The 21,976-nt window shown below is 34.8% G+C and overlaps 1 protein-coding gene across 3 annotated transcripts; it reads left to right on the top strand.

The window, feature by feature from the left end:
* Positions 1 to 6,968: 6,968 nt before the first annotated feature.
* Positions 6,969 to 11,507, top strand: LOC131624229 (uncharacterized). Of its 3 annotated transcripts, none has more exons than XM_058895183.1 (5): positions 6,969 to 7,083; positions 7,181 to 7,303; positions 8,024 to 9,770; positions 10,357 to 10,556; positions 10,679 to 11,507. In XM_058895183.1, the coding sequence occupies exons 1-5, from the start codon at positions 7,039 to 7,041 to the stop codon at positions 11,204 to 11,206; spliced, it is 2,643 nt and encodes an 880-aa protein (XP_058751166.1). In that variant the 5' UTR covers positions 6,969 to 7,038; the 3' UTR covers positions 11,207 to 11,507. The 3 variants fall into 3 exon arrangements, with proteins under 3 accessions (XP_058751166.1, XP_058751168.1, XP_058751167.1); XM_058895185.1 differs by having other exon boundaries at positions 10,357 to 10,561; positions 10,679 to 10,847; XM_058895184.1 differs by having other exon boundaries at positions 6,995 to 7,083; positions 7,159 to 7,303.
* The last annotated feature ends 10,469 nt before the right edge of the window (positions 11,508 to 21,976 follow it).

Here is a 21,976-nt window from a genome sequence, read left to right on the forward strand (position 1 = left end):
ATTTGTTAAAGAAGAAACAAACGTTAGTTAATCAATTTATTTCTTTTTTTTTTTTTGCTTCTTTTTTTCTTTGCCTCATTTGGGCTTACAAGACAGAAATAAAATAAATGATCCTTCAGGTCTCCCGTGGACGCTTTCTCTTTGCCCCCAGGAATGTGTTGATCTGCTGTTCTTCTTGAAGCTGTCCGGTGAGCTCCAATATCCTTCTCTCATAGTCTTGATAGTATGATTTGAAGGTGTCTCTTTCCTCTTTGAGTTAAACCCAAGATTTTTGCAACTCTTCTAGGTCAGTTGGCATGTCCGGGTGTAGAATAACTTGAGGTTCATATCCTTCGACCTCTGGTTCAATAGTCACAGGTAGAACAACAGGATATGGCATAAGGAGTTTCTGAGCATGAGTGCGGACCCATCTGAGGTAGGGTTCCATAGGAATAGAATTCCATTGCCCCAGAGTTTTGCTTTCTATTCTATAGACACTGCCCCATGCATGTATGAACCTTCGTCGGTGTCTATGAGAATCATTCTCGTAATCAAACACAATGCCATGGATAATCATGTCATGAGGACCGTTGCTCCTTGCATATCCGAATTGGCGTAGAGCTAAAGAGGGATTGTAAGTGATGCCTCCTTTGATGCCAAGGAGTGGCACATTAGGGTACTCTCCACAATGATCAATGATAGTAATGTCTTTTTGAAAGAAGTTGTTCCACCGGATATCTGAATGAGACAAAGACATAATCCTGCGAGACCATTGCATTCTTTGTTCATTTCTCAACACTGATCGGGGAAGATGAAATGTAAACCACCTAGCCAGTAGTGGTATACAGCACATAAGAGTTCCTCGTTTCTTCATGGTACGAGTGTGTAGAGAATGTAGAATGTCTCCCAGCAATGTTGGTACCGGGTTACGGATTAGGAAAAGGTTGATGATGTGTACACTTATGAACTGGTCGGGATTTGGGAATAAAACCAACCCATAGATCAAAAGTGCCATAACTTCCTCAAAAGCTGGATAACTTTTGTTTTCTAGCAGTAGTCGAGCCTTTTCCAATAAGAACTTGGTAAGCAAACCCTTAACTCCACTCTTTGTTTCCCAATTGGACTCGATTTCTGATTTCCGCAGATGTAAAGCAGCAGCAATGACTTCAGGTTTTGGAATCCTTTCTAAACCAGTGAAAGGTAATTGATTTTGAACAGGCAATCCAATTAGTTCAGAGAATTCTTCCAAAGTGGGTACCAACTGGTAATCAGGAAAGGTAAAGCAATGATGTTCAGGGTCAAAGAACTGGAACAGGACCCGTATCATGTCTTCTTCAAATTTTGAGGTAACCAAATGGAGTAGGTGACCATGCCTTTCGGTGAATTGAACATTCCTGGGGAATTCTGACACTAAGTCTTTTAGTTCAGATGGTACCGTTGAGATGTTGATTCGGATGTAATCTTTGGTGGCGGGAGCCATTACCTGCAAAAACAAAGGTAAACTCTTTGATCCTTGAAGTGTTTGGTGCAAAAATGATATGCTTATGATGCAAACATGTGGCACACAAAAACAAATCAAACAATAGCCTTAGGTTTAAAGGCTTGCATGGAGCTGATAGGTGATACCCTCCCCACTGAAGTTGAGTTGGTTAAAACCTGTCCTAGAATAGTATTCGGGTTCTATGATCCTTGGAAGTAACATCTCAATACGGCGCTCGAGCGGCCGATCAAAATATTCCTCGAGGATAGCTAACTTCGATCAATTTCAAAGCTAGCCACTTAATAGGCCACAAGTCAAGTTCAACTAAAAAGGTTCTAAGACAAATTAGTGTTTACTGACATTTCGGAAGCCTAATATACTCCTTGATCGTTTTCAAGGGACATCAGTATAAACCAAAGTATCGCACTAACGATGACTACCAGATCAACCGTATCGGTACATGCCATACAGTTTCCTTGGTCTATTGTCATATACTTAAGGTATCTCGAGATTCGGGTTAGAATCTTTCACACAAGCAAAATACCCAAACAAACCTTTGAAAAATAGAGCAATCAAGTCAAACAATTGAAAACATCGAAGTGATCTATTCTCTTAAGGTAACCCCTTTTGAAAACATTTTGTTTTTGAAAGTATTCCCCAGCAGAGTCGCCAGTTCTGTGGACCTCCGTTTTTTATCCCGGGCCATACCTCTGTTCTGTAGAGATACGTGAACTGACTCTTTTTTATCGCTTAATGCTTTCGCATTTTTTTGAAAATTCACAGAGTCGCCACCGACCTTTTATTTTATCCAATTAAGGAAAGGTTTATAAAAGAAACAGAAAAAAGACCTTTAAGAAATTCTGGGTAAGGGGGTAGGTTATACAAAGGGAAGGTGTTAGCACCCTTTGTATCCATGGTTATCCATGGGCTCTTAAGTTTGCTTAGCTCACTTGTTTTTCGATCACTTTTCAATCGCTTTAGAATGCTCATATGTGGTTTCAAATACTTTTGTAAATTGAATTTTGTAATGATCCGTGTGTGGATGTATACAAAATGCTTGTTTATCTTTCGAAAGATGTTTTGAAAAGAACGTTAACTTTGTAATAATCCGTGTTTGGATGTATACAAAGTATTGTCTTTTTTGAAAGTTTTGTTTTGAAAAACAACAGTGTATGAGAATTTTGTTTGTTTTGATTTGAGCAAGCAAATTAGGAGGTCTACCCTGAGTTGTAAGGTCTTTATCCTTATTTCCTTTAAAAATCTATCCTTTCACCGGATATAAACGCAAGGTTCGATTTTGTACTCAAAACAGTGGAATTTTGACTTTGATTTTGAAAAGAATGAGAAGGGATTACCTTAAAAGGTGCAAGTGTGATTGTGTTTGGATTCAGATATTTTATCTTTGAAGTTAGTGATCTAACGGTTCAATTTTATCTTTGACATACACGCAGGTTATATTTGCTGGAAATTAAAATGCGGAAATGTAAAGTGCGGAAAGTAAATCTACGCTATTACATCGATTGTGCAGGAAATGTAAACTAGCCTATTTACATGAATTTGACATCCTATACATTTATCTAGGAATTTAAATTGCAAGAAAAATAAAAGGCATGTTTTTGGATTTTTTATGATTGATTTTAATTATAATTAATGCATGATTAATTAAATTAAAATGAAGAAAAAAGATGGAAATATATTTAAACCTAGAAATTAAGTTTAAAATATGTACAAAATATTTGTTAATTAATTTTAAAACAAAAACTAATTTTTTTGGAATTTTTGGAATTTGATTTGAAATTGATTTAAGTTAATTAAAACATAATTATGCAAATAATTACAAAAATAATTAAAACTTAAAGATAAAATTATTCAAAATATGTAGAAAATTAGTTTATAATATATAAACAATATTTAACATGAAGAACAATTTTTTTAATGATTTTTGATTGGTTAGAATAATTAAAAAGCAAATATATAAATATATACTAATTAATTATACAAAATATTGAAATTTTGAAGGAAAATAAAATATTTTTATTTCAGAAAATAATATATTATTTTAGAAGTCTAAAAATATTTTTTGTGTATTTTTTTGGATTTTAAAACTATTTTTAATTAATTTTGCAAAGAAATTAAAATAAAAATAGAAAATAAAAGGATACTGATCAGGTGTGGTTAATCTGAGAGTCCATGGTATAGGGCTGCTTGTCTGATGCGTTGGATTGATTTTTAGTGGAGATCAAGGGCTGAGATTTTGAGTCACATGGCACACGTGATTAGAGGTGTAGCATGAGATCATGCTGACTTTGAGAGTCCAGCGTGGGACCCACGTTCAGTTGACTGGCGAATAGAAAGATGAGGACAGGCCACGCGTGCAGTCAAAGAGTCCTCATCACTATTCATCATCTTCTTCAATTTACCTATGGAATTTGCTGCGGATTTTCCTACAACTTTACCTGCGGATTTTGCTTCAGATTTTCATGCTTTCAAAAACCTACAAAAATGGTCATTAACAAAAACAAGGGGCACCCAGGTCAACTTAAAATGACCTCCTGAACACGATGGTGGCATTAGTTTTGGCAAAAAACACCTGCATCATGGGATTCGAAAGTTCACATATTTGGAACCTCAAGAATGGCACATGTGTATTCTCACGTTAAGACTTGCATGTAAGGGTTCAAATCTTCCCTAAACCATCTTAGCAACTTGTTAGAAGCGTTAGTTGGCATTAAAACATGCTTAGTTATGAGATTCGAAAGTTAGAAAAATACATGAATATGTAACTTTTTAAAGCATGAGTTTTATGTACATGTAACCATGAATTATGATCTTAACTTACTATATTAGATCCCAGGAGATGATTGGAATGATTGGTTTGTATTGATATTGATTGGAATATTGAATTTGAAAATTACAAAGTGTATGGAAATTTTGAGAAATTTGATGAGTTTTCTTGCTATACTCTTGCTATATTTCGTGGGTGTCTTTGTTGTTGATGTATTCCACTTCTTTTATAGGCCAAAGGCTGCTTGGAAGTGAAGCTAAGAGCATTGATTGCTTGGTTGAAAGTTTGATTTTTAAATATTAAAAATCCTTGAATAATTGACCAAGTCTTCCTCTCCTTTACTTCTCTTGCCTTGTACCTCATTTGGCTGCAGAAAAATGAAGATTCCTTGGGTGAGTCATGCTTGATTTGTAAGCTACTCTTTATCCATTCATTTTCCTTTTAATTTAATCTTAAAATAAGATAAAATTATGCCAAAAATGGATAAAAAAGGTGTGGGCCTTGTCTTGGTCGTGGGAGGCCCATAATAACATGGCAAAGATGTTTGAACCATGAAAACTTGGCCCCATTTGGAAAAAATACATTTTTGAGCAATGTTGATTTCATGCATTTTCCCAAAATTTAGCCAACTTCAACAAGGTGTAAATCCCTCAATTTTTGTCATATGAAGGATATCTTGCACTTTTTGGAAACCTCAAAGAGTCCTCTAACCAATGTCTTTGGTCTCATGTCAAAATGATTTTTGATGCTCCTTGTGTGTCCTTTTGAAAAAAGTGTCTTTTTGTTGACTTTGAAAATGACCTGTAATGTCTTTGGTCATATTTTTCAAATGGTGAATCCAATGACCATGGGATCAATGGCATTTGAAAGATAATTGAATTTCCTTCAAAATAAGCTTTGTTTTGAATTTTTTGGATGAAGGATGAGAGAGTTATGATCAGTCAAAGTTGAGTTGACTTTTCAGGCAAAAACCCTAATTTTGAATCTTAGGGTTTTGTTGATTTTTGATCTTTCCTTGATGAATTATGATCATCCAATGATCAAATGATGAATCCTTTGACAAAATATGGACTTTGACAAAAAATTTCATTTTTGACTGTCTGTTGACTTTTTTGGTCAAACGGGTCGTCTGTTGACTGTTTGAGCTGCTGACGGTGCGTCTGAGTGAATTGAAGTTTGAAAATTTGTATGATGGTACTTTGAGATATATGGATGTGCATGAAACCCATTTGAGCTCTCAAAAACTTGTTTCTCCTGTAAAAACAAGAAAACCCTAGTCAGGGACTGTTTATGTAGGAGACAGTTAAGCGTACCTGATTTTTGTGCAGTGTTGAGTCTCTGCTAATCGCGTGATATTCAGAAGACTTCTAGAACAAAAATCTTGGAATTTTGAATTGTGAAAGATTGATTTGATTGATGGTACAAAACACTGAGAATTGTACTGCCAGCAGTTTGGCTGTCAACTGACTGTTCATGTAGCAGTTAGAGTGAAAAATCAACAGTCAAAGTTAATTTTCTTTTTTGTTGTTTTTGCTTTTTGTTTTATGTGAAAAATGAAAGTTTATTTACATGACTTGTTAAAAAAACATAGACATAATAAATAACTAATATATACTGTTACCAGTACAGTCTGAGTTTCCTGATTCTGCGCCTGCAAAAAGATTTAACTCTGTACCAATTGTGTCAGTACTATTTATCTGTAAATAAATAAATAGCATGTGTGAAGTAATAAACAGTATTTGGCGTTTGCGTAAGAATAAATTCAACTGCAAGCCAAATTACTGTATAAGAAAAATTCTAAAAACTAAGTATTTCATATGTCAGGATATTTGTTGAAATAAAAATCCATGATTATATGAGACTCTTAATTTTCAGATTGGAGTTTTCTTGAAAAATAATGCGGGCAAATTTTGGGGTATAACAGAGAGTCAAAAATTTTGTGGACCCCACATGCAAATCTTTTCTCTTCTATTATGCTAAGAAAGGAAAAAAAGACTTAAAATTGTTATCTTTCTCCTTTATATCTACATTAATGTAAAACATAATCAATTTTTTTTTTCAAAATAATTATCACATTAATGGTAGTCTTGTAAGAATTTAATAGTATTACTTAATTATCAATAATTAATATAATAAAATTAAGGGTTTAATGGATATGCACTGACAGTGTAAAATAGTTTTACACTGTCATCCAATAGAAAACCATAAATCTGCCATGTCATTAAAAGCTTTTTTAAAATAAAAGATGAATTTAATTGAATACATGGTTGTGATTGGTTGACAGCGTAAAACTATTTCACACCATTTTCTCTAAAATTAAACTACAATAATAAATTATATGCGAATTTATGTATTAATTATTTAATTAAATTTAAATATTTTTAAGACAATTAGTAACTATGGTAAATAAAAAATTTAATTCATGTGTAATTTTTATTAAATTAAAATAAAAAACTATATTTATTTTTCTATAAAATTAATTTAAATAGAATAAAATTGTTTTTAGTATAAGGGTATTTTAGTCTCTTTAAAAGTTAAACACACTTCCTTCTCTTCTATTTTTATTATCTTTTTCTTAAAACAATCAATACATCAAATCACCTATATTTATCTCCTATTTCTCTCTTTCCACATTTTTTCTCACATTTTTCTCCCAAACACACCCTTAAAGTAACATGTTAAAAAAATAAAAAATAAAAAAGATACATCAAATCACGAATATAATGATTTTGTTTAGACCAACAAGTAACTTGTGAAGTGAAAGCTCTTGAAACTATCACACTTTTGGAATTTTATGCTCTCTTTCTTTAGCAACACAAGTGTTTTTCCTGATATAGGGGTTTGTCTCAGTTTCCCTTTCTATTTTCATTGTCCTTCATTTCCAATTTCACTGTTAACTGTTAAAGTGTTTCAGCTTTCAACCATTTTCGTATCAGGTTCTGTTTAAGATGGGAAGAAGAGGAGGAGTGTGCAAAACATGGGAGGAAGACATTTACTGGACACGCTTTCAATTCATCCGTTTCACACAATTTCTCCGTTCTGATTTTGATCAACAACTTGTTAGTACTTCTTTCATTTTTTTGTTTCATTGCATGTTTTCATTGACTGTCCATATTGTTTTTGTGACACTTTGTTTTGGCTTACATAGTTATAGATGAAGCACACATTTACATTTTAGGTTCTGATCATGCATGCATCATGGTAGACTCATTCATGCTTATGAAAGAAAAGATTAGGAAGTGAATGAGTCAGGAGATTCATAGAGTGTATTATGTTTGATCTTGGGTTGTTTTTCAATGAGATAGTTATGATCTCCGTAGCATCACCACTTTTGATTGAAGGTGTGTTTAGTGTCTGACACGTATAAATGTCTGGTTGGGTGTCTTGACACGCCGACATGACACCAACACATTTGATTACTAATGTTTTCTAAAATTATTACTGGTGCTGTGGACAAGTCGATGTTAGTGTGATGTTAGCGCCGTGTTTAGTGTTTGTATTGGTCTTCATAGTCAGAGCCGTCTCAAATATTTAGAGGCCCTGTGTAGGTTAATCATAGTTTAACAAGGGAAAAACAAATAGATGTCCTATTTAATCACGTATAACCTGCCAAATATTTATGAGGCCCCGTTTAACTATAGTTTGAATTTGAACCTAAAAAGATTGAGGCTCTGTGTGGTAACCCGCCTTGCACGTTCTCAACGACGACCTTGTTCATAGTTTGTTATTAACTTTCAAAGTATTATATTCTGAAATGGGAATTTATTTTTTGTTTTCAGGCACTTCCCAAAACATTTTGTGACAATATAAAGAAGGCCTTGCCAGAAAGTGTTACCCTAAAAGATCCGGGTGGAGTGCTGTGGAATATAGAGGTGACAAGTAGAGACGATACCTTGTACTTGACGCACGGTTGGCAACAATTCGTGAAAGAACACTCTTTGAAAGAAAATGATTTCCTTGTCTTTAAGTACAACGGTGAATCGTTGTTTGAGGTTTTAATCTTTGATGAGAGTTTATGTGAGAAGGCAGCTTGTTATTTTGTTCGAAAATGTCAGCATGCAGTCAATACTGAACAAGGGGGAGGATGTGGTAGCCCGAAAAAGGACTCAGATAATTCTGTTGAAGAAGTTAAGACTCCTTCTAATGCTGTTGATGAAGGTGTTTCACCCGAAAAATCTTTGCATCTTAACAGTATCCGAGTGCCACTTGATATACCTATTGAAACTAACAATGGCAAGACTACTAATGTTGGTGTTGAATCCGCTTCCGCTGAGCAATTCTTGTCTGATGCAATCACTGATACTGAGCCAAAAACTACTCCGTCCAAAACAACTACTAAACGAACGAGGAGGCCTGTTTATGCCGATACATCTGTCCAGAGTAAGAAAAGAGGAAGACCACCAAAAACTGATAAGTCTGTTGAAGAAGTTAAGACTCCTTCTAATGGTGTTGATGAAGGTGTTTCACCAGAGAAATCTTTGCATCTTAACAGTATCCGAGTGCCACTTGATGTACCTATTGAAACTACCAATGGCAAGACTTCTAATGTTGGTATTGAATCAGCTTCGGCCGAGCAATTCTTGTCTGATGCAATCACTGATACTGAGCCAAAAACTACTCCGTCCAAAACAACTGGTAAACGAATGAGGAGGCCTGTTTATGCCGATACATCTGTCCCAGGTAAGAAGAGAGGAAGACCACCAAAAACCGATAATTCTGTTGAAGTTAACACTCCTAATGGTGTTGATGAAGGTGTTTCACCGGAGAAATCTTTGCATCTTAACAGTATCCAAGTACCACTCGCTGTACCTATCGAAACTACTAATGGCAAGACTTCTAATGCTGGTGTTGGATCAGCTTCCGACGAGCTATTCATGTCTGATGCAGTCACTGATACTGAACCAAAAACTGTTCCCTCCCAAACAACTGGTAAACGAACGAGGAGGCCTGTTTATGCTAATACATCTGTCCCGAGTAAGAAGAGAGGAAGACCACGAAAAACCGATAATTCTGTTGAGGAAGTTAACACTCCTAATGGTGTTGATGAAGGTGTTTCACCGGAGAAATCTTTGCATCTTAACAGTATCCAAGTACCACTCACTGTACCTATTGAAACAACTAATGGCAAGACTTCTGTTGAAGAAGTTAAGACTCCTTCTAATGGTGTTGATGAAGGTGTTTCACCTGAGAAATCTTTGCATCCTAACAGTATCCAAGTGCCACTTGATGTACCTATTGAAACTACCAATGGCAAGACTTCTAATGATGGTGTTGAATCAGCTTCCGACGAGCTATTCATGTCTGATGCAGTCACTGATACTGAACCAAAAACTGTTCCCTCCCAAACAACTGGTAAACGGACGAGGAGGCCACCAAAAACTGTATATGCCGATACGTCTGTCCCTAGTAAGATGAGAGGAAGACCACCAAAAACTGTTTATGCCGATACGTCTGTCCCTAGTAAGAAGAGAGGAAGACCACCAAAAACCACTAAATCTCACGAGAGAGCTCTTAATTCCGTGTCTGGTAATATTTTTTACTTTTATCGATTACAGAAAGAAACAAGGAACACTTGTGGTAAAAGTGGCGCACTGATCACATAGTTTTAACCGTTGTATGATTTTTTTTTTTACTTTATCCAAAGAATGCAATAGTAAAAACTATCAGCATTTCTGCACCACTGAAAACCACAATCACAAAGAAACATATCCTACTACTGTTCTATGGATATTTTTTTTATCTTCAAAACATTTGAATGAGTGAAATTTCTTGCTGAAATTTTTTATTTTGAAAAACCGCAGCATTTTTGTTCAATAATAGTTGGACATTACAGTTTACTGTGTACTTGTTTGAGTCCAATATTGTGACACTTCACTAGTGTTTTTGTGGAATCAATCACTGAAATAAAATAAAAAAGCACTTCTCTTCTTTGTAGCACTGACATTACTGATTGATGGTGTATCTAATTTCCAACACGTGCTCGTATCGGACACCAATATGACTGAAACACGTTATTACATTCAATTGATTAATTTTTCTCAAACTATACCCCGTGTCAATGTATCACTTTCGTGACGGTGTCTTGGTAACTTATTTTGATCATTTTTTTAAGGTCCTGAACTTTCTCCCAAGGTTTCTCCAAAGGCCTCTCCAAAGGTTGGATCTGGGAGCAAGCAATTATATACTTCAAATAGAAGGTCTGTCACTAAAAATGAGATTGAAAATACTCTTCAGTTGGCCCAGGCAACATGTGCCGAAGACACCTTGCTTGTAACTATGCGACCTACGCACGTATACAAGAGATTCTTTGTGGTGAAGTACTTCCTCCCTTTCTTTCCTTTTTAAACTTGGTTGTGAATTTTGATAACTTCCTGCATATTATACAATGCATACGTTGATACTAATTGTATTCATTTTTTATTTTTTGCGACTAGTCATTCCCTAATAAATGGAGAATAAACCATCTTTCTTCGTCGTCTCAAGATGTGATATTACGCATGGGTAAGAGGGAATGGCTTGGGAAATACCTCTATCATAATATTCGTAGCAATGGAGGAATTACCGGTGGGTGGAAACATTTTGCTCTCGAAAATAACCTTGAAGAGTTCGATGTGTGTTTGTTTAAGCCCGCTGGTCATATGGGCAAAACGTTGATCTTAGAAATGACCATTTTTAGAGTTGTAGAGGACATTACTCCTCTTACTGCGGTGAACTCTCCGGGAAAGAAGAAGTCTATTAAGAAAACACCAACCGGGGTGAATTCTCCAAGAAAAAAGAAGTCAGTTAAGAAAACACGAACTGAGATGAATTCTCCGGGAAAGAAGAGGTCAGTTAAGAAAACACCAGCAGGTGCTGTCCAAACAGAACTCGAGTCCTTTGAACCACTAGAAAAGAAGAGGGAAGTTAACATAACACCGACTAGTGCAGTCCAAACAGAACTTTACTCCATTGAAGGTGCGTAGTTGTATTATCGGAAGAAAGTTTCTTCGTTAGACTTATGCAATAGTATATGTTGACAGTTGTGTAGTTGTATTATCGGAAGTTTCTTCGTTAGACTTATGCAATAGTATATGTTGATGACAGTTGTGTTAGGGCGTGTAATATGAAATGTGTTTGTATTTTGGATGTTATGCTGGATTGTTTAACTTGTTCAATCTTCTGCTTCTATCTAGACTTTTTAAGGCTCATGTTTGAATTGATCTATCTGTCTTCATGGATTGATCTATTGTTCAAGGTATTGATAGTGTATTATTGTCTTTTACATGAGCAATTGTTCATCTTGGTTCATCAATATATGTTGTTTTATATCAAACTAAATCAAATAGAACTTATATGTAAACTAGTAAAATATTCAAAACCTGCATAAAAGATATATGAAAATAATATGAGAATCACAATAGTACTTAATCTGTAATGCATAATAACTTTCAAAGTAGCCCAAATAAATGTCTATCATTTGCCAACATTGTAACTCTTTTTACAATAGCAACTTATAGCAATTAAACTGTGTTTTTAAATTTCAAATGGAGGTTGAATCAAGGTCTAACCGACAAAGACTTTGAGTTTAAAGTTCAATTGGTTTAACATATTAAATTTAAATTTATGATTGAACCGTTTAATTATTAAATAAATAATTAGGTTTTTTCAGGTTACCTTATAATAGAAATGGGATAGATGAAGTGGACCACTTATAAGGAGACAAGTGTAATCTAATATTTTTATAAAAATAAAATATATTATTTATATATTAATATAGATATTTTATTATATTTTTCATATTTGATTCTATACATCTTTTATTCTCTCTTCTCTTTCACGTATTATCACATAATTGTTTACTCTATTTTTACAAAAAAAAACTTCATTTTCATTTTGCTTACAGCGCATTTCTCTTCTTCAAATTATATTTATTTTCTGCAAATTAAATAATGGTAACAACTTAATGGAAACAAACACGTCATCCATCCACTCATTGTCAATCACTTTTTGTTGAAAAGTTTTTTTTGATTTGGACAATTTTTGGTTACGATATGATTTTCACGTCAAATTTAAATTTTGAAAAATTCAAACTTTCTCCTTATGTAAATTTCATGGCTTAATTTTTGAAGTTACAACATATTTTACATGCCACAACATTTTTTTTTTAAAATTTTTTGACTCCTCGTTACTTTTTATTTTTAAATAATATAAACATGTTGTGATAATGACATTGCAACTCCTATTTTTTTTCCGCATAAAAATCACATTACTATATCACGTGGTTGAAGACGTTTTTTCGGTAGTGATGAAATAAGTGTTTTACGTTCCATAAATCTTCTTCGGGGGTGTAAAGTGTAAGTTCTCTAAAGACATTAAGTGATTCTGTTTGGTTACTATATTGTAAAATATTTGTTATATATTAACCACATGAAAACCACAAATAATTTAATGGGGTAGGGGCTTAATCAGTTTTATCATTAGAAGTCTTAAATGTTAGTATAGTTTCACTAATATTTATAATTGTTGCACAATCAAATCAATCGCATCCCATGCATGGCCATTTACAAATGTCTTTTACAGTTATGATAGCAAATATTTGCTTTATAGTTTTCTCGAAAGCAAAAATTTATGTGATACCATGCAAAAATTACTCATTAGTTTTTCTCCGGCTCAATTTATAAGACACCGATTTTGAATCCAATCGAAACTATCACTTATATGATATAACTAGTAAATCACCCGTGCGTCCGCACGATATATATAACTTATATATGCATTCTACGAATAACACGAAGCAGATGAGTTAGTAGAAAAAAAATAAAATATTTAGAAAATTAAATATTAATCAATAAGTTTACAAATGACGGTAGACAAAATGAATAAGTGAAATAAATGATGAAATTACTACATTAAAAAATTAGGTGAAAAACAAAGTCAAAACAACATATAGAAATACTACAAATTCCAGTGTAAAAACCTGCAGAAAAAGAAGTTAGAATTAACAAAGAATATAACATGTAATATAATGTTATTGAATTAGAAATTGCATATGGACAGGGGCGGATCCAAGGGGGTATAGGGTATTCCATGGAATACCCTAAATCTCTAGAAATTTGCCCACATGGTAAAAGCCTTTAGGAGTTTTATACAAGAGGTCCTGGGTTCAAAACCTGTAACAGACGGGTTTTGCATATTCTGTTATTTTTTATTACACTTCAATTTTTTAATTTTTTACCTTCACCTCTTTTAACACTTTTTTTTTCGTGCACAACTTCTTTTAATTAGCACAAATCAAAACACACCTTTAGAATTAACTTTTTTCATCTAACCACTTCAACCTTTTTTTTGCATAAACTTTATTTTTGTATAAAATTTAATTTGTATGTACTAACCATATAATTAACGTTTATAATATTGTCAATCAATTGTGAACTCTAAATCATCATTAATTATTAGATTTTAATTATAACCACACACACTTATAAAACTAGTTTTGTCCTTACCGGTGGTCACTGCAAGTGTTGAGCAAGTATTCTCGGGGATGAAATATGTTAAGAATGAGTTGATAAGTAGAATGGATAATCCATGACTAAATGATTGCTTAGTGATATTTGTGAAGAAAGAGGTGTTTAATACAATTGATGATATGGATATCATCAAGTGTTTTCAAGGAATGAACAAGAGAAGAATGCATTTACGATTAGACTAGAATCTTTATTATTTTTGAGTTGTAATTGAAATACTAGTACATTTTTATTAAGTAATATTATCATATTTCTTGTCGTTAATTTTTTCGTATTTTTTTTATATATTTTGCTTTCATTTTTGGAAAACCCTAAATTTTGATCCTGGCTCCGCCCCTGCATATGGATATTGAAGAATTGTATACCTTATATGTTTTAAAAACCTTCTTTGAATACAACATTTGTAGTGACATGTAAACTTTGTTTCAGTTTGTCATGAATTAAGATTTTCAATCCTTGCTTGCTTTTAACTCTGGAGAAAGCGACATAAAATTGTCCATGACTAAAAACCTCTTTTGGCAAGTACAATCCTACGAAGTCCAAAGATTGTCCTTGAGACTTGTTAATAGTCATGGCAAAAGAGACAATGATAGGAAACTTTATTCGGACAAGCTTGAACGGCCATGGTGATTGAGAGGGTGACAATGACATCCTTGGGATATAAATGATGTTTCCAACATTTTTCCCTGAAATAATTTACGCTTCAATAACATGATTGGCCATTCTTGTAACAGTTAGTCTTGTGCCATTACATAAGCCTTCTGATTGATCCAAATTTCTCAACAACATGATAGTTGTGCCAATTTTCAATTTGATAGAATGATTAGGCAGGCCAGAGGTTTTCAAAGCACTCAAAAATCCAGGAGTTAAATGTTCAAAAGCATCAAACTCAGTCCCCTCGGAATTGTCAATTGAGTCTAAACTTAGATACTCCTTCTCAGTACCTAATAATTAAGATAAAATGTGTTCATAAATAAATAAAGTTATATTGATCATAAATATAATGTGGTGTGTATGAAAAAAAAAGCATATCATATGAAAAAATAAAATAAAGAGGCTATAAAACCATATATGACATAACAATTATAGTAAATAAAATGGTAAAATTTTAGTAACTAAAATGGTAAAATTCAAGTAACTAAAAACCAAAAGGATTACATGATAAAAAGCAAAGTTGGGCCTTACAATTATAGTAAATTAAAGTTCAATTTTAAGCCTTACAATTATAGTATATATTCAGGCCCAGTTTCGTTTAAAAACCGGTTAAAGTATATGGTCTCCAAAAAAAAAACAATAACTTACAACTTTTTGTCCTAAAATCCACACGTGATATGCAAGATGCTCATAATAACTTCTACATGCTGTAGCAGTTACATGGGTATTGGAAACATAAAAAGATAACCAAACCACTCCCTTGATTGAATGCATTGAGTATTACAGTGGTTATAGAATTTGTTTAAAATATGCACTCAACTGAAATTGTTACCAAACTGTTCACTCACTTCCCACAGCTATCGTCCGAGTATAAATGAGATAGGGGGAGTGAAGTTTTTTTTCAGGAAAAATGAATCACTATTTTGGAAATCCTGGAATGTGGTCATCTGGAAGCAGGTAACAATATATACTATAGTTTGGTTATTTATTTCTTCCATTTTCGTATGAAGGCATTTACCTCGTTTGTTTTAATATACGTATTTTACGGTTCCTGATCTTCCATTATTCTGTTTTGCAGTTCTGATGATTCATCAGATGATGAAGGTGTTGATGAGTACTGCTGGGAGAAAAGGATGAGATCGGGCTACATCGGGTGCCTAAATTTTCTTGTAATTAAAAATAGATTATTCAACCTATTGATTACAATTGTTATGGTCACACTTTCTCAACTGTATGTAAATCTGTTGTGCAGTTTTTTCCAAGGGAAGTTTATAGGTTCTTTTGGTTTATCTCCCCACAAATAGAGATGTGTGATTTTGAGACAGGGGAAGTATATGACTGCAACATCCGCATTGTAGTTCGAAACCGTGAGGAGGAACTTTACATAGGAGATGATTGGTACCAATTTGCAAGGATGAAAAGGCTTAGGAGAGGTGATCGGTTGGGTTTCACCCTTTCGAGGTTTCCTTATATGTTGTACGTGCAATTGTTGAATCGTTGAATGTTGTAATGTTTAAGGGAGTTCTTAAGTACTTTGTTTCGATTTCAAGTTAAGTATCATGTTTTGACGCACGTGTATTATGAAAAGGTTGTAAAGATGAGTGCTTATGCGTGTCTAAGTATGTATTGGTATGTGTTGCACCCCAAAATTTGCCCACTTATTTATTATTAACTAGCTTAGGCTTCGCATTCATATGCATTTTTTCATTAGGTTATCCAGCACATCATGCATTCATTAGATCAATAACATGGCATTGGGATCCAGGTTCATTAAAGTATATGTTGGACTTCGGTCTAGGGTACACAAGAACTAGTTCACCTGACTCTCCTCTGGGCATTGGACAGTGAAATCTGGGTTTGAATTCATAATCATGGTTTGTTAAGGTTCATCAGCAGAGTAAATCAGATGTCAGGTTAAGAGAGTTCTCTATGATTCAAGCCTTATCCTTTTAAAGATTTCTCAAGGTGGTGTTGTTGCACTGAACAAAGATACAAATACACGCTAATTAATTGGATCTAATCAAGAAGTGAGGATGGATGTGGATTCAACATGGTGAAGCATCCGTCCATGTGTGCTATGAGTTCAATATTTCTAAATGGGTGAGAAGCGTAATTCAAGTTTGTGGGTTATGGTTCTCTTTTGATATCGAGGATCTCATGTGCGTGTTTTATTCATCAATTAAGAGTGATTCGAAGGAATTTGTGTACATGAGTTATTTTGAGTTTAAAGTTGTTAATTCAAATCCATTCAAAATTCGAATTCGAGAATCAATAGCATTCATCATCATTCATTACATGTCCAAATCCAAATTACATCCAGTATTCAACATTCAAATCCAATCGTTCAAGTGTTCAAATCCATTCAAATTTTATTACAAAATTACAAAAAAATGTCCTTGGCCTATTGCCTCTCATCTCTAAACATCATTCATCAACACCCAAATTATAAAGCCTATTCAAAGTCCATTACAAAAATATTCAAAGGTCCAAGGCTCACAAAACATCCATATTCAGTCCAAGTTCAAAATTCATATACATTCAAAATTCTTTCCAAAAATCCTACGCATAAGTAAGCCATTCCAAACTTGCAGCTTGAACCGAGCCCATGAGTTACACCAATAACCTGCACAATACAGAGACCGGTTCAGCCCTGCATGCTTACCAGGAAAAAGAAAACCGAACTGGTTCGAACAAGACTAAACCACTAGCAACATACAGATGAAAAAGAATTGGGAAGGGGAGAAAATTCAGAACCGAATTGGTAATATAAAGTTTAGCAAAATAAAACCGCAGCACAAAACAAAGGCCGAACCGCAGCTTGCATAACAAAACCAGTTCACATAGAGGATCCAGCAGTATTGAGTGTAACAAAAATCATCAGAAAACTCCAAACAGAATTCCAACAAAAAACAGAATCATAACCTCTTCTAACCACTTTCTAAAAAGCCCTTAACAGTTTTTCCAATTAACTTCAACCAAACTAACCTAACAGAATCAGTTACTAACCATTCCTATAACTAACTTCTATTAACAGAAAATACTAACATACCCAATTCCTAACTGAAATCCAGCTCACCATCATATTCCTAACAGAAAATTTGATGTAATAGCTCATAACAGAAAAAAGGAGGGGATTGAGAACTATCAGAGCTATAACAGAAAAAATCAGAAGAAAACTCACCTATATAACATAACTCTTCAATCTCCATTGGGGCTTCTTCCTTCATTCTTCATCAACCATCTTCTTCCACTCTTCACAAACTCACTCTACAACCAATCTTCAATTCTCACTCTCTTCACCATTTTTTCACAACGACTCCTTCACCATAGAACCTGCAACAAGAAAGCCAGGAAAAATTCAACAAAACTTCAACAGAAAAAAGCAGAAGAAAATTATCAAAAATAAGAGAACAAGAACGCAACAGAAGAAAGGCGACTTTATTTTCAATCTTCATCACGTAAACAAAACTCCAAGAATCATCTTCTTCACCACTTCTACAATCTTCATCATCCTTTCCTCACACAATCTTCATCATCATCATCACTGCTCAGCATCAATGCCTTCAGTCACCATCGCACTCCACCTTCTTCGCAAATCGTCATCAATATTCCTTCAATCAGCAACACCTTCAACAATCTGAAAACAACAAATCAACGCCATCGCATCCGAAACGCAAGAAACGAAGAAAGAGAAGAGTCGGAGAGAGGAAATGAAAGATTAACTTCGATGCTTACCTTAATTGCTCGGCATCAACATCTTTGGATCCGCAACAATTTCGATCCACATCACAACCTGCTTCAATCTTCTTCGTTCAACAAACTACGAATCTCCATTTTCTCCTTCATACTACTCCAACAACTTCACGCAATTCTTTGATCGACATCGTCACTGCGAACAACAACATCATCTTCGCCTTACCTTCTCATCGAGTCTCCAACGCACAATATCACCTGAGCAACCAACATCGACACGGAATAGACGAAGAAAAAGCGGATCGGAGAGAGATTGAAATCGGAGGAGGTTGAGCTCCGACCACCGCGTCGTTCTGAAGGGAGAGATTGAAGGAGATGGCCGTCATGTCCAGGTTTGATGCGTCGGAGGAGGAAGCCTGAGCCCCGCCGGTGTGGAGAGTTCTCCGTCGCCGATTGAGTAAAGAAGGAGAGAGCTTCTTCAGAGGGAAGCTGAACGGCCACAAGTAATTTTACCCTAATCCCTCTTTATTTTTCATATAATCTTATGAATGTTAATTGGATTTGGTGTGATTAATTAAGTTAATTTTGAAAATATGACTATGGTTAATGTGATTAATCTGAATTAAAATAAAAACTTATGGGTATGTTTGGATTGATGGAATATGATGGAATGGAGCGGAATGGAATGGAATAAGTTATGTTCCATCGTTTGGATCGGTTAAAAACGGATGGAATGGAGTGGTATCGGATGGAATGCATTCCATCACTTTCCACCATTTTTTGTACCCTCCGATTTGGGCGGAATGAAAAAATAACTCTATTCCATCGTGAAGTGTCCAAACAATGGAATGACGTATTTATTCCATTCCACTCCGTTCCGCTCTATTCCATCCCGCTCCGCTCCATTCCGCTCCGTTCTTTTTATCGTATCCAAACATAGCCTAAGGGAATCTGATGATAGATCAAGCTTAGGCCTCACATGAAAATGCTGAACCCACTCTCCTAGGCCCATACGATTTTTTGCTTGGGTGACAAGCTGTGAACAAAAAAAAACAAATGAATATTGGGCCACACGATTCTGTAGCATACCCCCATAGCCCAGTTACACCTTTTTTGTGCTGAAAACTGTGACAAAAATAAATCTGACGGGCCACCATATGCTTGGGCTACGAATTACTAAGTACACCCCCATGTGTTGTTAGATTTTCCTCTTTTGCATTTTGTTTCCTCCATAACTTTTGTCTCATAAGTCAGTTTTGGTTCAAATAAAAAATCCATAAAAATATGTTTTAGATAGTGTAATGTGTGTAGATAATTGTGTTTTTTTTGTAGATTTTTAGAAATTAGTTTACTATTTTTAATAAATCTTTTCTTCACATATGTTCATTCTCCTTCTATGTTTGATATGTTTTGCAATATAATTTGGTTAAAGGCTTTAGGAATAGAATTTAATTTCCATATTTTGTGTGATATCAGTAGACTCATATACCATATTGTGTGTAAAAAAATAAAAGTCTAATTCTATGTTTTGGTTAGGTTTTCATTAGGTTTTCTATACCCGATTAATGTGCGTTTCTAAACAGATAATCATGTGAATTTGACCTATAATTTGCTTTGCATTTATGCGATTGACTTAGGTTCTTTTTGTACATATAATTAGGGATGTTTAGAAGTCCTAAGACCTGGAATTAGATTTTTAAATCGTGTCTTCCCCTTTTACTCGAATTTTCCTTTCTTACATGTAAATAATGTGCTTTTGGCTAGCGATTGTATCAAAACTTGTCCAAACGACCTATAATTTTGTATGAGACTTCTTGGCATGATTTTATGGTTGTTTAGACACCTCTTAGAGGTTATTAACTACTGACTTCCATCATTTGATTGCATTTTCCTAACTTCATTCACCATTTGAACTTACTAACTAGTTTTGACCTAGTTTTGTCTAGTTTTGTTAGAACTTTGTGTTGCTTCAAGCTAATTGACTAACATAGATTGGTGTGAGGTATTATACCTATAAAAGAATTAATATGCTACTGAACTCAAACTTAGCTCATGTTTTAATTCGCTTTTTGTCTTGACTAATTGATGCATGTTTGCTAATTGTTAAGTAACGATTCGAGCGATACTTTGGTAACTTCTTGTGAATACTTTTGTGTGATGCCATGGTGCTTTTGTGTTTGATTTAGGATACTTAATTCCTTGGTTTGCTACTGCCCTAGGGCTTTCTTCCTTCTTTCTCATGCTTTGCCTCTTCTTTTACACTTTGATTGTTGTTAGTTTAAGAGGCGACACTTGTTTGTTCTTCCTTCACCTTTTGTGGATTGTTTTCTCTTGGGATTCATTGTGTGTAGTCTCTCTTAGGAGTAGACTTGGTTAGGGACTTCATTAAGTCACCTACCTTGCTTGTTGCTTTGTCTTATCTCTTACTATATGCTTACCATGTTCCCTTAGGGTGGTGACTTCAATCTTCATTAAGATTAGTCACATAGAACAACTTAGGTTGTAGTCTATGCATGATAACATAGGTAGAGGTCCCTTATCCTTAACCTTAGGGCCACTTGTAGAATAGAATAACTTAGATTAGAGAATAGGTTAGTTCCCCTTTGTTCATTCTTTTTCTTTTTCAACATTAAAACACTAATAAATAAAGATACGAATCACATTAAGAAAGCGATAGAGAAATGAGTGGGATTCATTCCCTAATCTGTTTCTCAATCACTTAGTGGCATAGAAATGAGTGGGATTCATTCCCTAATCTGTTTCTCGGTCACTACTTAATGGGAGAGAAATGAGTGGGATCCATTCCCTAATCTGTTTCTCAAACATTAATTAATGGGAGAGAAGTGAGTGGGATTCATTCCCTAATCTGCTTCTCGATCATTACATAATGGGATAAAAGTGAGTGGGATTCATTCCCTAATCTGCTTCTCGAGCATTATACATTCTATGTGATTCGTATTGCAAAGTAAATTCCCTTAAAAAATACCCAACCAAAAACATTTAAAACACTTAATAAAGGCTCAAATTAAAACAAAGTGACGAAGTGGTGCGAAACCTTGTATTGGGTTTTGTTCATCATGTAGTTACATAAAAAACACAAACCAAAGTTCATTCTGCTGCTAAGAACAAGTTAAGTCCAATCCAGAAATAGGCGTATAAGTCTCCAAAGGTCGAGCATCGTGGATTGCGACCTTAACCTCTGTTCAACTAAAAAACACAAAACAAATGGAAACTATGGAGCCGAACTACGGTCGCTCTGATTCCTTTTAAGAGATACGTAGGCATTGGGTCGCGGGGCCTAAGCGAGCACACTTGTAAATAATTCCTTCTTTTCCCCGTATTTCTTTTGCATGCATTCGCATTTAGGTTTTAGACATTAGACACCCTTTAGATAGAAACAAACATAGGTGGATACCATCGAGTACGATGGGCGTGAGGGGTGCTAGCACCTTCCCCTTGCGTAACCGACTCCCGTGCCCTGTTCTCTGGTCGAAAGACCTTATCCTTATTCTAAGTTAGGTTTCCTGGTATTCCTTTCCCGCGATGGGATGAATATATTAGTGGCGACTCTGATCCATTTTTCGCGATAGCGACAGCTGGCGACTCTGCTGGGGACGTTGCTAGACCTGTGCTGGTCCGTTCTTAACGAGTCGATCCTAGCCTCTGTTTGTTTGTTTATTGGGTGTCTCTTTGTTTGTTTGTTTATTTGTTTACATGTTGTATATATGCTTGCATATCATGTTTATTTTCTGCTTGCATATCATGCATCTGGACTATATTATGGGTCCCCGTGGGGACCACATATTTTTCTGCTTTGTTTTGCAGGTTGGGTGGGATGTTCTATGAGGTAAAAGGCCCAATACCCAGGCCAGAGTTGACACA

The sequence above is a fragment of the Vicia villosa genome, unplaced genomic scaffold (genome assembly GCF_029867415.1).
Source record: "Vicia villosa cultivar HV-30 ecotype Madison, WI unplaced genomic scaffold, Vvil1.0 ctg.000109F_1_1, whole genome shotgun sequence".
Taxonomy (NCBI): domain Eukaryota; kingdom Viridiplantae; phylum Streptophyta; class Magnoliopsida; order Fabales; family Fabaceae; genus Vicia; species Vicia villosa.

Bases quoted from the DNA above. Each gene is read 5' to 3' on its own strand.
- LOC131624229 (XM_058895183.1), top strand. From the start codon at position 7,039: ATGCTCTCTTTCTTTAGCAACACAAGTGTTTTTCCTGATATAGGG. The intron at 7,304-8,023 runs GTTAGTACTTCT...TTTTGTTTTCAG, and splicing joins CTGATTTTGATCAACAACTT to GCACTTCCCAAAACATTTTG. The intron at 10,557-10,678 runs GTGAAGTACTTC...TTTTGCGACTAG, and splicing joins TATACAAGAGATTCTTTGTG to TCATTCCCTAATAAATGGAG.